We start from the raw sequence: 15,599 nt of genomic DNA, 5'->3' as shown, positions 1-15,599 counted from the left end.
CCGTGTTTAGCTAGAGCCTTCATTGATGTAGCATTACCACCACCCACAGGACAGTCCACAGTTGCTGCAGCTACTAATCCTGATGGACAGAGGAACTTCACTGGCTTTAAAGCACACTGCTTCTCAACGTAATCAAATCGGTGCTATATATATATATATATATATATGTATAAAATCAACATTACAAAAAATGTAAAATGCCTGTATGCAATGAATGAAGATCATAAGCACAGTGATATAGCTGAGGTGTGGGATTTTTTATTTGATTTTTTTGTGTGTACAGTTTTGGTGCACAAATAAAAATGTTTACATTTTGGAAAGTATAATAGAAGGAAAGGAGGAACTATTCCCAAAAATGCTACTTAGAATATAAGAAAAATTTTTTTCAAAGGTGTTGCTTTAGCTTTTAGTTGCTTAAAACTCACTTTACCTTACAAGATCACCTAACCACAGAGAAAAATGGCAGCATTTGGAAAGGTTAATTGCTTAACCTCAAGAAAAAGAAAATGATAAATGAAAGCTAAATAAGCGATGTAGGAAACAGGACTGACCACATCACATAGTCTCATCACCACAGCTGCATGTCTGATTGACAGTCAAAGCAAAGCTGCCAAAGCTCAAACAAAGCTCCCTATCTTACTTATTGAAAAATTAGGATCAGGGAAGTAACATACTGCCGAAGATCTATATGAAAGCTAGTGCATCTGGACTTTTTCTTTAGAGCCTAAGCATTATCTGTGGCTGGTCCTTTGCTTTGTAGGGCAGTATCAACAATCCCAGCTTCTAAAGTAGTTCTACTACTGTTAAAAAAGAGGTGCATTAACTTACAAAGTAAAGGAAACAATAATTTCATTACAGTTTTCAGAAAGCTTGGTCTAATGTTATTAACTCTATTCCACTTCGTGTCTGAGATAAAAGTCCAGTCAACATACTTTCAATGAGCTGCTTTTGTTCAGATGCAGAGCTGGGCTAACTCCAGCATTCAATGACTTCTGCTTGTGAGTCTCCTTCAACAACCTCTCATCATTTTGTTGTACTGTTTCTTGCTGTTCTGTGACATTTATATGACAAGCTAACACATGCCAATGAAAATATTAACAGACCCTGTGAATTTAACTGGTCTGCTGTATGTGAGTCAAGAAGTCCCATGGTGGCTTTAAGAGATGGAGAGGGTGGACTTCATTTCCTGAAGCTAGGAAATTTAGGTTTTTAAAACAAAGTGAGTGTTCAGATCAGCACTGGAGGGGGCAAGAACACCAGGAAGGCTATGGGAAACCATCTTACCCCAAATTTTCAGAACAGGGGCCTAACAGTGTCTGAAACAATAGGTAGGGAAGTCAAATACTAGATGAAGATCTCAACTCTACACGGGTTGTCTTCCTTCCTCAAAGTTATGAATCATATACATGGTATCAATGGATGCTTTCTGGTGCTCAGTAAGCTAGTCATCTCACCTCTGTCTCTAGCTTAAAAAAAAAAAAAAAAGGGCGTTTTTTTTTTTTTTTTTCCAGAAACAGCTGGTGGGAAGACAGGGAAAGCGAAGCACATGGCATATAGATCAGGCAAAAGTTGGAGAAACTCTGTATAATCAGAATCACAGTCTAAAACCCTTATATTGTTTAAAAATGCCTCTAACAGAAACCCACTACCTGACACGCAAGCAATATATAAAGCTTATAGATAACACATTCTAAAAAGTGATATAGCACAAGTTATTAATGGTATATGGTATGTTTCATGGGAAGATGTAAGCAAGTCCTAACCAGATCGCTCTATCAGCCTGCAGCAGACATAACAGCACCAACATGCTACCTTGGAACATTATTCCTCTGAGTAACGAAAGGCCTTCAAACTCAGGTCCAAGCTTCTCTGAGGCAAATGCATCAACTGTCAAACACAACCAACCTTCTGTATTTCTCCATACAATGCATGATTTCAATATGCATTAATACATAATACATATTAATAAAATAATACAATATATATTATGTATTAAAGTTTGCTTTTCATCTTGTTGTTCTAAGCTCTCTGACTCATTCTAGCAGAAAACTAAAAAATGTAATCAAAACTACACACACTAAATCTGAATGTTACAGGTGCTTCCACTGTGAAATGTTATTTCTCAGTGATCTCTAGGGAGCACACATTTATAGAAAAATGGAAATAATTTTCCTCATGAAATGATGCAGCATCAACAGCCAGTGAATTTAAAGAAAGGTATGTAATAAATACAAGAACAAATAGAGAGATTTTACTAAAGATGAGAAGCACATGTGTCTCCACTGCATACTCTAAGCACTATCAAGCTATTCTATTTCAGAGAAAATAGATTTTTTCCTTTCAATCTCTTGACTGAACAAAAACATAGAATAAAGCAGGCTATTCTCCAGTCAGGAGGTAGCAGCCCAATTACACACAAACAGTGGTGAAGTGTTGTCTTAGTATTCTCAAAACAATTGGAAGAAAAGAAAAATGTGCTTTAATGAACTGGCTATAATCGAGGGATAAACAGCAGAGATTAACAGGAGATCCTTCATTTTAGTTCAAGTCCATAATGAATTAAAAAAACCAAACGTTCACTTTTAGACAGGGCCAGATACAACATGCTAAAGAGAAGACTGAATCAAAAAGCTTCAGCTAAGCAACTATTGCACTACGTGTTTTCATTCATCTCTATCATCTATTATTCTATCATCGTTGTAGATATAATCTGCAACACGTAATCACAACACTCTTTTAAAACTAAAGTGCAGCTTCCCAACTATTTAAACTCTCAAAATCTACTTAGTAGGAAGTAAGTTTTGTGATGAAAATAATAAATACATACCATAATTTCATAACTGATGATAAATTTTAAATCAGGTTTCAGAGATTAAGTGTCAGATTAATTCAACATCAAGTTCTATAATTACCCTTAACCTTAAACCTTGCATGCTTTAATTTTTATTGAAGTTAAGAGCTTAAAAAGTACAAACTCAGAGCAAACCCTAAAACAGAGCTGTAAAATAATGATAGGGGTCACCTTTGTTAAGAAAAATACTAATGCTTTAAGACCTTATGACCTGTTATGACCTTAATAACAGTATTCAGTAGTTCAACAAATAAGTTTGTTTTGTTGTATTTTTTCTTCTGCTTTTGTTAATTGAGCAAACAGATGCAAAGCCAAAGATGACATTTGTAAAATGGTTGATGAGGCCTCAGTGTGGATTCCTTCTCCCTGCTACATGCTGAGTTAGTTGAATTTGGCCCTAGCAGTGTAGGAAGAACTCCCAAAAGTGCTGTTCTTTTTACCTTCAACTCCAAATCATGAGCCAACCACCCTGTGAACAGATCACACACAGCCAGTCACTCTCTGCTCAAGAGACCTGCACGATTTGGCTGAAAAAAGTATTTTCTAAACAGCAATAAAATCTTCCTTATGAATGGCATTTTATTGAGGTTTCAGAGGGTATTTTTGTGATCTAAGATCACACACATCTCTTTTAACTGCAGTCCCACTAGCCAGAAAAGAAAACAAATCAAAACAGAGCAGTTGTTTTCTTTCATAAGAGCATGCAATCTTTTCATTCCTGCTAGAATAATACCTGATACATACAATAAAAATAAAAAAATGGAATGTAAAAATCAGTCATTGAAACAAAAACAAGAATTAAATATAATGTAGGGGGAATAAAATTCTAAAAGCAAAGCATTAAAAAACTATGCTAGAGTAGCTTATGTTTATTTTACAGCATATATTGAACAAGCTATCAATAAAGAAAAGTCCTCTTCTAAAAGCTTTCATAAATGTGGGCTAAGGGTTGTATATTATCCTGTTATTTTGAAATAGGTCACATTAAAGAATCAAAATACGTCTTATAGTTTAAAGCTGACAGCTATTGAAAACACAGTTTACAATGAAAGGTATTAAAACAAGCAGTTGTTAAGGACAAAAAATAAAGCAAAAGGAATGTACCAATTCAGTGGAAAAGGATTTCTGATATCAAAGAAAAATAAGCATGAGAACATTCAGAATCTTGACTGTGTAGGGAAGAAAAAAGTTAGTAATAGCTCCATGGAAATGATGTGAGAACAGAGATGCTAGCAGGACCATTCTGAAAAAAATACAAAATGGTTTGCTTCAGGGCTAAAAGCCTGCTGATTTTTACTGTACTGGGATGCCCAAATAAAGATAACATTCTTCATCTGTTCTCCTTAAAGACAAAATTATTTTCAAGAAGAATCTTCCAAGCAGACTCTCACTATAGATGTAAATGGATAGGTGTTTATCCTGCTGGCTACAAAGAAGCAGTACCAAATCTGACGCTTCTGACAAGATCAAACTCAGCCATGCTCAGAGACCATACTGGGAAAAGTATGCAAAAATGATACGGTTGATTGCAAAGCAATGGCATCATGGCCATCAAATTGTATTTTGCTACAGGGTCTTCATTAACATCAGAATCTGAGATGGGGAATATATAGCTCTATTTTGGTATCCAGTGGGTGAGACTGATTGCTGGTATGCAATGCAGACTACAATGTCTCAGGACTGCATGTTTGGCATATTTCCTTCTGGTGCTTAACAAAGAGATTTATTATTAAGAGGTAACTCCTCATATGAAATACATTCTGTAGCACTGGCTTTGACAGCTCACATCAGGTTAATATGAAGAGTGCCCACAGAGATCATTTGTTACAGACTTTTGATTGCTTAGAAAATGGGGAACAGCAGCATTATTTGTAACAGATACACCACATACAGGGCTCAATTGCCTATCTAAATAGTGCATATGGCTTAGTTCTTGTTCCTCTGATATAGCTGTAATACTGTCTTCTCAGTCTGTAGCTCTAGTTCTCTGGAGTTCAGATAGGAGAACTTCACGAGCCAAGTGAATACCATGAAGTTTGTGGAGAACTTAGTGAGTACAGAACCTGTGTTGCAAGCAACACTTGAGAGCATCTCTTCATCAGAGGTTTCTCGTGTTGGTAATGTGTGTGCGCAATGTTACTGGCTGTGCATTTCAGGACTTCCACCACTTCATAAGTGGATCTTCTGCAGAACAAGTACGTCCATGAGCATTTTGAATAAATACATTCCTTTGGACATTATCTGCATGAGCACGGAAAAAAATCTGCTGAAGTGAGTCCACAGGCACAAGACGCGCCATGCTCCAGATTCCAAAGCATATCGTCACTGATATCCTTAATGATCATGAAATTTGTTAATTAAGTTATCTCTGGTTTAGAGTTTCTGCTGAGGAAGATCAATTCTTTATCTAGAAAATTATATTACTCCAGTGAACTATTTTTTATTCCGTGACCTTGAGACAAATGAGACAAAATGAAGATTTGAATTGATTGCATTTGATCACTTTACTAAGACAACTGCCTTGATGCAGCCTGTCACTGGGTTACAAGCAGGTATGAATCATTTATGACTCCTTCAATGAATTAATTTTCCAAGTAATCAGGAAACACTTATAATCTTAGGAAAGATCAACGAACAGCCTTTACTGTCAAAAGGAATATTCCTAATAGGAATCTCATGTGTTTTCTGTAAATTAAGTGTCTCTGTATATGAAGTTATATGGTGCAGGTTGAGACTATAACCAGTGTTGAAAATTTGACAAAAAATTATCGAGGCTATGGTCAAAATGGGATACAGAAAGACAACAGAAGCGTTCAATAACCTTTCTACTTCAAAATACCATTAAGAATTTCTTTATCTGTTATTCAAAAAGCATCTTCCACTATTCTAAGATGCAGAAGAAAATATGGTCCTTCACCTCTAGACAATTCAAGAAACCAACTACAATTCCTTAAAAGGTTTTGGTGTTTTTTTTTGTTGTTGATAGCTTTCAGCATGTGCAGGTAGGTATAAATAAGCATAAATACGAATGTATTAGTGGACACTCCTTTTAACCTAATTAAATTAAAAAGATGTGACACTTTAATCAGAAAATCACTATCTCTTGGATTAGGGCTAGATTTTCCCTGCTGATATTTTCAAAATAGTAAGAGATGTATTTTTGTCCAATTGAAATATGTATATATATATATATATATATATGGAAGATTATATCTGTAACTGAAAATTATTAGCAGTTCATAAGCACTCCTGAAACTATTTCACATCCGTCAAAGGAAATAAGGCAAACATGCTGATTTGCCATGCTGACGGGATCTCAACTGCAGCTAATTTTCAGTGAGGCCATTCTTTTTATTTTTTTCCTCAGCAGGTGTTTATTCTGAGGAAAACAAACTTCAGCTTGATAGCAGAAATGGTTCTGAGTTTGGGGATCTGCAGTTTCTTCAGAGACAGGGTAAGGAAGCAAAAAATTGCATTCAATAGAAGTCTGAGGTACCCAAAAGTGTAACAGTGTTTTCTAATTTGTTAAGCAAGCAGTAGAATTATAAAATGTGAACTGGTGTTCTAGGCACTGTGTAAAACACTATTAGGTCCTGAATATGTGAATTAATTTCTGGAATATAATGACAATTATTGTTTTTATATATTTGTTTGTTTTTAATAGCGTCTGCCATCACCCAAAGTCGCCTGGAAATAACTTCAGGTTATCAACCGCATCTTTACCAGTGCTATGAATAACAAAGAAATAACTGGACAAACAACAACTGCCTTGTTTCTGGACAAGAGAAAGATGTTCTTCCTTTGAGCTTTTTGCACTGGAGAAGACATGGATAGTGAAGGATGGAGCAATGCTGTACTTCGCATTGCAGAACATAAATCACTACCTATATCCCATCAGAAGAGAATGACTACACTAGGAGCCCTAGGAGAGAAAGTGCTGCTGCATCTCATTTCCTTGGACAGGACTTTTCTAAGCAGTTCTAAGACAAATCATTGAGGGATCCTCTATGTTTAATGATAGTAACAATAATGTGTCTACTGAAATATGTATTTCAGGTGTTGGCATCCAAATCAAGCACTCCTGACAAATTGAAAGTAAGTTGCAAGGCCTTGCTTCTAAAACAGTTCTTCAAATGTAGCATGGGAAATGTAACCAAAACAGACTGCTATCAGAAGCATCACATCATAACTTAGGAGAAAAATTAGAATAAATTGGGCATAGCATATATTTATTCATCCTATTAAACTTTAACCAACAGAATAATACTTTAAAACAATCCTCTAAATATTAGGATTTTGTTTACCCTATAAGGTTTTTGCCCAAGTTACAATAATTTTTGAAGCTTTAAGCATTAAATAATACAAATTAGACTCCTTCAGATACATTTCAGCTGTCATTTGTTCATGTGATCCAAGTATACCCATAAAAATCATGGAAGCAGGCAAAGGAAACAAACAATCAATTACTGAGTGCTTTGACCCATCCCTTTGAGCACTTGCATATTCCATATTAAATGTGAAATTTGTGCTGAAAGCAAGAGATACGAGAAAGGGAAGAAGGAATATCTTAAACTAAGAGTAAAAAACAACAATTACTTGCATCTTCTATGATCTAAAAAGATCTATGCAAACTGCTGGAGAACAGACAGCAAGCAATGCTAAAAGGAAAAACAAAAACCACCTTATCCTAATTAATGATATTATCATCCTTTAAAATATGTTATGTGAAATAATGAAGAAATATTTGCTTTTATATTCTTTATATATATTGCTACAAAGAGTTAGTACTGCAAATATTTCTTAGCTGTTTATTCAGATCTCTATATGACATTGCCACCATGTTCTGCCAGTAATATCAATGTAAAGTTACAGAATACACACTGAAAAGTAAAGTGAGGGTCTATATCTACGTAGTATTCGGTTACAAGAAAAAGCTATTAACAACATTACTGCTGGTATTTATTTGGTATGATTAGCTGAGGAATTCAAGTACATCCAGCATAACCAAGAATACCACCAGCTGAAAATTCAGATTAAACAGGCATACTTTTTCTTTTTTAAACACTGCAGACTAAAGGAACTAAGGCTTTTGGTTTATTATGTTTTTCGGAATAGTTTTGAAATTTGTGTCTGTTGGCTCTTGTCATATTACTGAGCAACATGAAAAGAGTCTGGCTGTCTCCTCTGTACCTTCCCATTAGATAGCCAACAGACCACAGCACGATGTCCCACAAGGCTTGAATACAGCCAGTTCTCTCTGCCTGGTCTCATATGTCACATGCTCCAGCACATGGTCAACCATGGCTGGCCTGCCAGCTGGACTCACTCCACTATCCCAACATCTTTCTTCTACTCAGAAGCCCAAAAAGTCTTCCAGGTGCAGCCTCACAAGTACAAGGTAGAAGGAAACAATCACTTCTTCGGACCTGTTGGCTATGCTCACGGTAATACAGCTGAGTGTGCATTTGGCCTTCCTCATACCAACGCGATACTGTTGACTTGTTCAACTCATCCTCAACCACACCTCAGTCCCTCCTTTCAAACCAGCCTTCTCGCCAGCTGGTCCTCAGCATGTACAGACGTAGGTTTTACTCAACCCCAGATGCAAAACTTTGCACTCACCTTTATTGAACTTCATGAGGTTTCTGCCAGCCCATTTCTCCAGCCTGTCAAGCTCACCCTATAAAGCAAGTCCTGCCCTCCAGCAGCATATATTCCCTGTAACCACTCCCCGCCATTTGCTATCATCCTTGAAATTTTTGAGGACACAGAGTCTCATCATCCACATCATTAAAAAAACATTAAACAGTGCTGATTCCCCTCTGAGCCAGTAATCTCATCATTGAAGGCAATCAGGTTGGTCAGGCATGATTTACGCTTGTAAAACCATACTGCCAGCTCCCTATCACCTTCTTGTCCTTCAGCTGCTTGAACACAGCTTTCAGGAGGATCTGCTCCAAAAACTTCACAATGACTAAAGTGACACTGGCTAACCTGTAATTCCTGTAATTCTCTGGACCCTCCTTCTCATCCTTTCTGAAAATAGGTATGATGTTTCCCAGACATCAGGAACATTCCCTGACAGCCATGAGCTTCTGAAGATGATAGAAAGAGTCCTTGCAATGACATCAGCTGGCTCCCTCAGCAGCCTTGTATGTATCTGATCTGATTCCATCAGCCTGCATATTCCTAATTTGCTTAAATAGTCTGTAACTTGGTCTTCCACTTCTGTGAGTAATGCTTTACTCCTGCAGATCCTGCCTCTAGGCTCAGGGACTTGGAAGACCTGAAATCAGTGATTATCAGTAAAAATTGATGAAAAGTTACTGAACTTCTCATCTTCTTCAGTAACATTTTAAGATCTCCTGCCCAATTGAATTCTCTGTACCCTTGTGTTTTCTTGTTGTTATTGTATTTTCTCTGAGTCCAGGATCTGCTAAAGCTTTTGGTAGTCAGTAATGCAAACATTTGTACCAAGACTAATCTAAAACACAGAATCACTATCTGTCCATATACCTACCTACCTTTCAGAGTTATGGCAGAAATAAAAATCTAGCCATTTTCAAGGATTTTTTTTTGCACAGAAGTAAGCCATTAAAGAAGAAAAATAACATTCAGATTTTATTCCTTTGACTAAATGTGATGTGACACATATGGGTTAGTCAAAATGTTTAATGTTGCATGAAGTTTGAATGATAATTTCAGCTAATCTTCTGATGATGACATGCTAGACAATCTATTAACTTTACAGTTAACATAAAGACATTAAAGACATGTTTTAAAATGTATTCTAAATTATGTCACATTTTGATTTTTCAAATAGTACGGTAGGAAGCTATCTTTTCTGTTATATATATATATATATATATATATATATATATATATATATATAAATAAAATTATGAGGGGCTGCTCTAACTGCATTTGACTCAGAGCTCCTCAGAATTCACAGCCTACTGTTGCCATACGAACATCCCGCCAGTGCCATATGCAGCCACATGTCTTTCTGTGCTCCTTCAGTTCTAATTCCCACAGGAAAGTTGCATGCTTTGGGAATACACGTACTGAAAACAGTAATAACACAGAAGAAAAACAACTCATTGGCTAATTAATTAAATTGATTTCAGCAGGTAATAGGAAAGAAATCAGATCATACAAGACTGCAGAAAAGGGAGAATTCTGAGATGATGAACAGCTGTGGATAATTGTGCTTTGTTAAGATGCAATGAAATGAAGCAAGAAAAAAGGCCCTTGTCAGAAAAGCAAGATTCCTCTTCAAATGGATGACGAAAATTCTGATAACCATTATTCCTAAAGCAAATGCTAAAGACTATGCCAGTGAACTGTTTTAACAAAAAACATAGTTCCATTTTGTGCTCTACACATTACTACCCAACCTTAACAGCCAACAAGTCTGACTCCTTCATTTTTTCATTTCCCACTATCATCTTGTGGATGCTGTACTTCTTTTCCTCACTCAAAAGGAATGGAGAACGTCTACAAGTAAAGAGTATTTTTCTACATAAAGAATTCCATAAAGCCATTACTGATTTAAGTAGAATTAAAGGAAAAATATGTTAAATTGAAAGCAACTATTAGAGGTCATTACATTTTAAAGACAACCAAGGAAATTTAAATGGAAACTCCTTTGAAAACAAAACTCTGCTGACCTAAAACTAACCACTGCTGATTCTACATGCTTGAATTTTTATCGCTTCCTGCTGCGGTATATGACCAGCAGACCAGGTATATGGCAGAATAAGACCAGAGTCTCCTGAAGGTAAGAAATTAAAGAGCCAGCCAAACTTCCAGTGAAATTGGTCCAGTTTGCCCTGGCACTTTCTCAGAACACAGAAACACAGCTTCCTAGAGATACGGTATATGACACAGTTTATAAAGGTTATTTCCATAAGAATGAAAAACCTTTAGCACCTTAGACTATTAATTTGTATGCCTGTAATCAACTACTCAGCATTTACGTATTATTTTACAATTATTGAGTAGTATCCTGAATTTTCCGAATTTGCATAACTTTCTATGAAATATTATCTATCATTTTCTTATAGAAGGATGCTATGCTTTGGTGGTTAGATATGTAGCAGAGATTTAGGACTCTGGAAAAAGGACTGAAATATTTCTTTGGATTTAGTACTTTGTTTTTACTTTAATTTTATAAGGCTATAATATCCTTGAGTTGCTACGCAGACATTTAATTTTACATGGACACTCATAACAGGCTTCTATCTGGATCCATGCCACAAGCCTGCACTTATCTAATCGCCAAACCACTCCGCTGTGTGGAAATAAGGTTTACAGTAGTTTTTATTACTTCCTATTGCATCGAATTCTCTTTGGTATAGCAAAGAATCCAGAAAATGTCTGGATTTCTATATTTTGCTATCTTTTTCTATTTTATAGTAATACCATCTCAACTTTTGTGACATGTATCCATAAGGACTGCTTGAAAGTACTGTAGCATATGACTTCATGGTGTTTTTCTAATTTTTCCACTACTGGGGCTGATGACACCAGAATAGTTTTATTGTTTTTCTTTTCTCTGGAACTCAGCATTAGATAGTTCTTCAAGTGAAACTCTCATCAACAGAGACGCTTAGCAAAAAAATCCTTACAGAAAACTGAGTTAACACCCATGCCTTGTAAGTCTATTTTATTTACCATGAACCATTATGAAATCCACTCTAGACCCTCAGAATTTTAAACAGTAAATATGTGTCACAACAGCAATGATGATGTAGATTAAACTACTGTTCTCATGCAATGAGTTTATCAACAGGAGAGCTTAATAGATCAGACAATTCAGAGGCTTTGCACTGGTTACAGTAAGCAAAGCTGTTCTTCTTCATTCTTCATTCAAAGTATTTCTTCCTGTTTCTAGAAAGCACACATACCTAATTTTTTTTTTGTATTTTTGCACATATTCAGTTCTTTTTCAGGAAGACACATCTGCTTTAATATCTGAAAAAATAAGGGCTGTTACACCATTAGGAGGAAAATGAAGTTATGGCTCCCAGAGTAGCTTTCAGTATAGAATGGAACTTCATGGAATAGAATCTTAGAATCATAAGTAAACTATGTCTTCGTATCTTGCAGCTAACAGTAATTAGGCAAACAATTAAATGCATAGGAAAGAAAAAGTTCTGCAACCCCTGTAATTTTCCTGTTGTCCTTAGAAGAATCTTTTCATTGTGTTTCTGGCCAGCAGGGATTTTGTTGTTCCAAGAGCAGTCACTCCACATATTCCCTTACACTCCACATTTATTTTAACAAATACAGGAAAACCTCAGCAACTAGCCATCATAGCAATCAATTAAAAATATGTATCAATAATAAAACCACTAAGAAACTATGTGGACTGAATGGAGAATCTCTTCAACATCAGTCAGAAAACTCCATCTCTCCAAAGATCCTAATGCTTGGCCACCTCAAACTGCAGTCATATCTTCTCTGGACATATTTTACAGTATGTTCTGAATCAGAAAGAAAAAATCACCTGAACACCCTAAACCCCTCTCCTCATTACCACAAAGTCTAGTATAGGTGCAGATTTGATAAAAGCCTGTAGTACTGAGGCCAAAGTATCTTTGACAGATGGCTTTTATAATATTTAGGACTCCATCAGCCAAACAAAGCTCATCAAACTCCATCTTCAGGGGCAACCAGCAAACTCACACTACCCTACTACTATTACTCATGCAAGAAAAAACATGGTATGCATTTCATGATGAGAATGCTCACAGGGCAGAAAAGCTTCCTGGCAGTTCTGTTCTCAAGAAACTGAAAAAAGAGGGTCATTCAAGGATGGTCCTCCGCTCAACAGAAATAACACGTATGCCAGTACAACACACTAAATACAGAAGGTATTGATGGACAACAGCATGATGAACTTCCAATCTTTTTCCAGTTTGTGGGAGGAAGGAAAATATGCAGCCAAGGCCACAAGTGCACCATCTGTGCCAAACCAAGGTCAAAACACTGACACAGTTTAAAGGCGTCAGCAGCATCATGCCATCGTGGGATTCCATTAACCACTGAATTTTTCACAGTGCTAATCAGGAATAGAAAAGCCTGACATCGGTCAGTAACTCGGAACTTTAGGCTTTAAAACAGAGGCTTGCTGGGCAAAGACAGTGCCTGAAACAATTTTAGTCATTCTCTCATCAAGAGTCATGGATGCTTTCTACCAAACAAACTTAATCAGCAAAGTCAAGAATCCAAAATGGTATTTTGATTGTTTTAAAGGTAACTAGGGGTTATAAGGTCATGCACTCTGGCTTACTGTATTATGTAGATCATAGAAGTTTGTTCATAGCTGCACCTCTATTGAAATTCTGAATCTATGTTCAATGACTGCTTAAAAAAAAAAAAAAAAAAAAGACGCAAAAATCTCATTCATGGCCACAAGACTTCAAAACATTGTCTCTTGATTGTTTTTTTTTTTGTAGCTTATAAATTTTTTGAAGGCACAAAGTAATCGTCTTGCTAATTTATGTATCATCTTTAATTTCATTCTGATAACACAATGCACTGAATATGCAACAATTATAGTATCAAAGTTTCTAAAATTTCAGTTTCTGTTCTGAAACTGCACCAAAACTAGCTCTACAACAACGCTACAAGATTTCAGACACAGATGCAATGGTAAAAATTCAACAGTTAAGAAAGCACACTGAATAGTATTTTAAAGCAACTAGTTTTGCAGTCAACAGCATATATCATGGCCGAGAATATGGTGATGTTCAAGCTTTCTTCTTCTTGACATGACAGATAAAACCACAGATATTTAAATTGTTTTATGATCTTCTCCCACTTCTTCCCTGTGTACTACAACATTGATATACAGTGGCTTTAATACATTTTCTTCCTTCAAGCACAGATTTCTTCTGAACATGTGCCCTATCCAACCCATCCTCCTACATGGACTTGACCAAATCTCTGATTTTTTATTTTGTGGATCATGCAAATTAATGTGCAATCTTCTGTGAGATCTCAAATTTAGCTTAATAGACAATAGTGTTATAAACACCATTATTAAAAATCAATACTGACCTTGACGTGAGACTGAAGGAAGCAGCAAATCCAGGAAGGAGATGCGAAAGAAAAAGAGTTAGAGTTTGTGAAAACAGTGTCCAGAGATAAGGCAGTTCAAGAATTCAGGACTAAACAAGCAGATTTACATAAGGCAATGACACAAAGACATACAATCCTTCACAAACACAAAGAGCTGCATGTTTTATAGACATCTAATAAAAAAAAAAAAAAGAAAAGAAAGAAAGAAAAAAGAAGAAAAGGACACTTAGATTACACCATTTCACTCAGAGGAAATTTTCTGTAGACAAAATAGTCTATAATACACGTATCAATTCTTGGAAAAAGGGAAAAAAAACAACTGTAGAAAACTTTGGATTTACATCACATCACTAGCAAGTATCCTTCTTCCAGAATTCTTGCTAACTTTTCAAAAACATCAAAGGTGACTGTCTGAGATGAGCCCTAAGATGTTCCTTAATGCCATCTTCTTCCAGGGGCTTATTTTGTCTCCGTAATCAAGAAACATTTTTTTTATTTTTCCTGCTGATGACCCAGACTTGTCAAAAGGGAACAGAAGGTAAAAAATACATGAAGTATTCAAGTCCTGAAGACCTGTCAAAGCTAAAAGTTCATCTTTCTTAATGTTGACACTGAAGTCACCTTTCCAATGGCAAAAAAAGGAAGCATCTGCCTCTTCCTACAACGTTCTGTCTCAACTCTCCCATGCACGGTGCAATCTAAAAACAATAATGACCAAACAGGCATATCTTTGACAGTTCTCTCCAACATTATTCAATAGCAGGATTGGACAAACCAAAATGCTGGAGTTCTCTGTAAAACATGAGACCCCATAGGTTCATTATTGCTTCTTTTCATATATCTTCAATATCTTTTCATAGGCATCTGCCGTCAATTTCACTGATAACAGCAATGTAAGTCAACAAAGAGCCATAAATACATATTATTTTAATCTGATTTTAAATTTTATTCTTTTTCAATCACCAGAAGAGAAAAAAAGTAAACGTCCTGCTGCCCAAAACATCAATTTGCCTTCTACAGCGCATGTTGTGCTTTACCGATGGACAGATTTCTCTTTATAAAGGCCTAAAGGTAGGCTATTGTCTGGAGAAAATATTTCTATAGAATAGTCTAGTTGCTATATGCCTTATTACTCTGGCTATAAGGAACTACATAAATGGAATTTAAAGTCCTTACCTCTGGCACAAATTTTACAGCCAGCTATGTTGGATATCGAATTTGTACAAGCAGCAGTTTCAAAGTGAGTTTCAAAGTATATTGTTGTTCCATAACGTATAAACTAGTGTAAAGATACATTTCCTAGGCTTTTAAATTCATATTCTTCAAATGAGTTCTTCCAGGATTGCTGTTTTAAAGGCTGTGTTATTTGGGGACTTCAGGAAAGATGAGACTTGGAAAATGCCAAATACTACACACTCAGTGTTTGATCTTCAACTAAGTCATAATGTTCCAAGAGCCTCAGTTAATTTATATAGAAAATGGTGCAACTGTAATTCTGACTGAAATCCAAGATTATGCTCTCTAGGATGAACTATAGAACCATGTCTGGTCAATTAAATTTATCAAAAGGGAACAGAAAAGTGAAAACAACGGCTTGGCTAGATGTGGGACTAAATAAGAAAGGGAAAAAAAAAGTTTGCCTCTTTTTATAGCTGTTACT

General features: G+C 36.0%; 1 protein-coding gene across 20 annotated transcripts in view; it reads right to left on the bottom strand.

Annotated features, from left to right (window-relative positions):
- The window catches only part of ERC1 (ELKS/RAB6-interacting/CAST family member 1), a 301,807-nt gene that overhangs the window by 146,976 nt on the left and 139,232 nt on the right, over positions 1-15,599 (bottom strand). For 12 of the 20 annotated variants that reach the window (XM_027463493.3, XM_027463486.3, XM_027463533.3 and 9 more), the window contains one exon: positions 13,919-13,930. The exons of the other annotated variants lie outside the window; for them this stretch is intronic. In XM_027463493.3, coding sequence (XP_027319294.3) covers positions 13,919-13,930 — 12 coding nt within the window. The remainder of the gene's footprint in view (positions 1-13,918; positions 13,931-15,599) is intronic. 20 annotated transcript variants of the gene reach the window in all.

Source organism: Anas platyrhynchos, chromosome 1 (genome assembly GCF_047663525.1).
Source record: "Anas platyrhynchos isolate ZD024472 breed Pekin duck chromosome 1, IASCAAS_PekinDuck_T2T, whole genome shotgun sequence".
Taxonomy (NCBI): Eukaryota; Metazoa; Chordata; class Aves; order Anseriformes; family Anatidae; genus Anas; species Anas platyrhynchos.
Note: the sequence above shows the minus strand (reverse complement) of the source record. Positions and strands in the feature narration are given on the sequence as shown.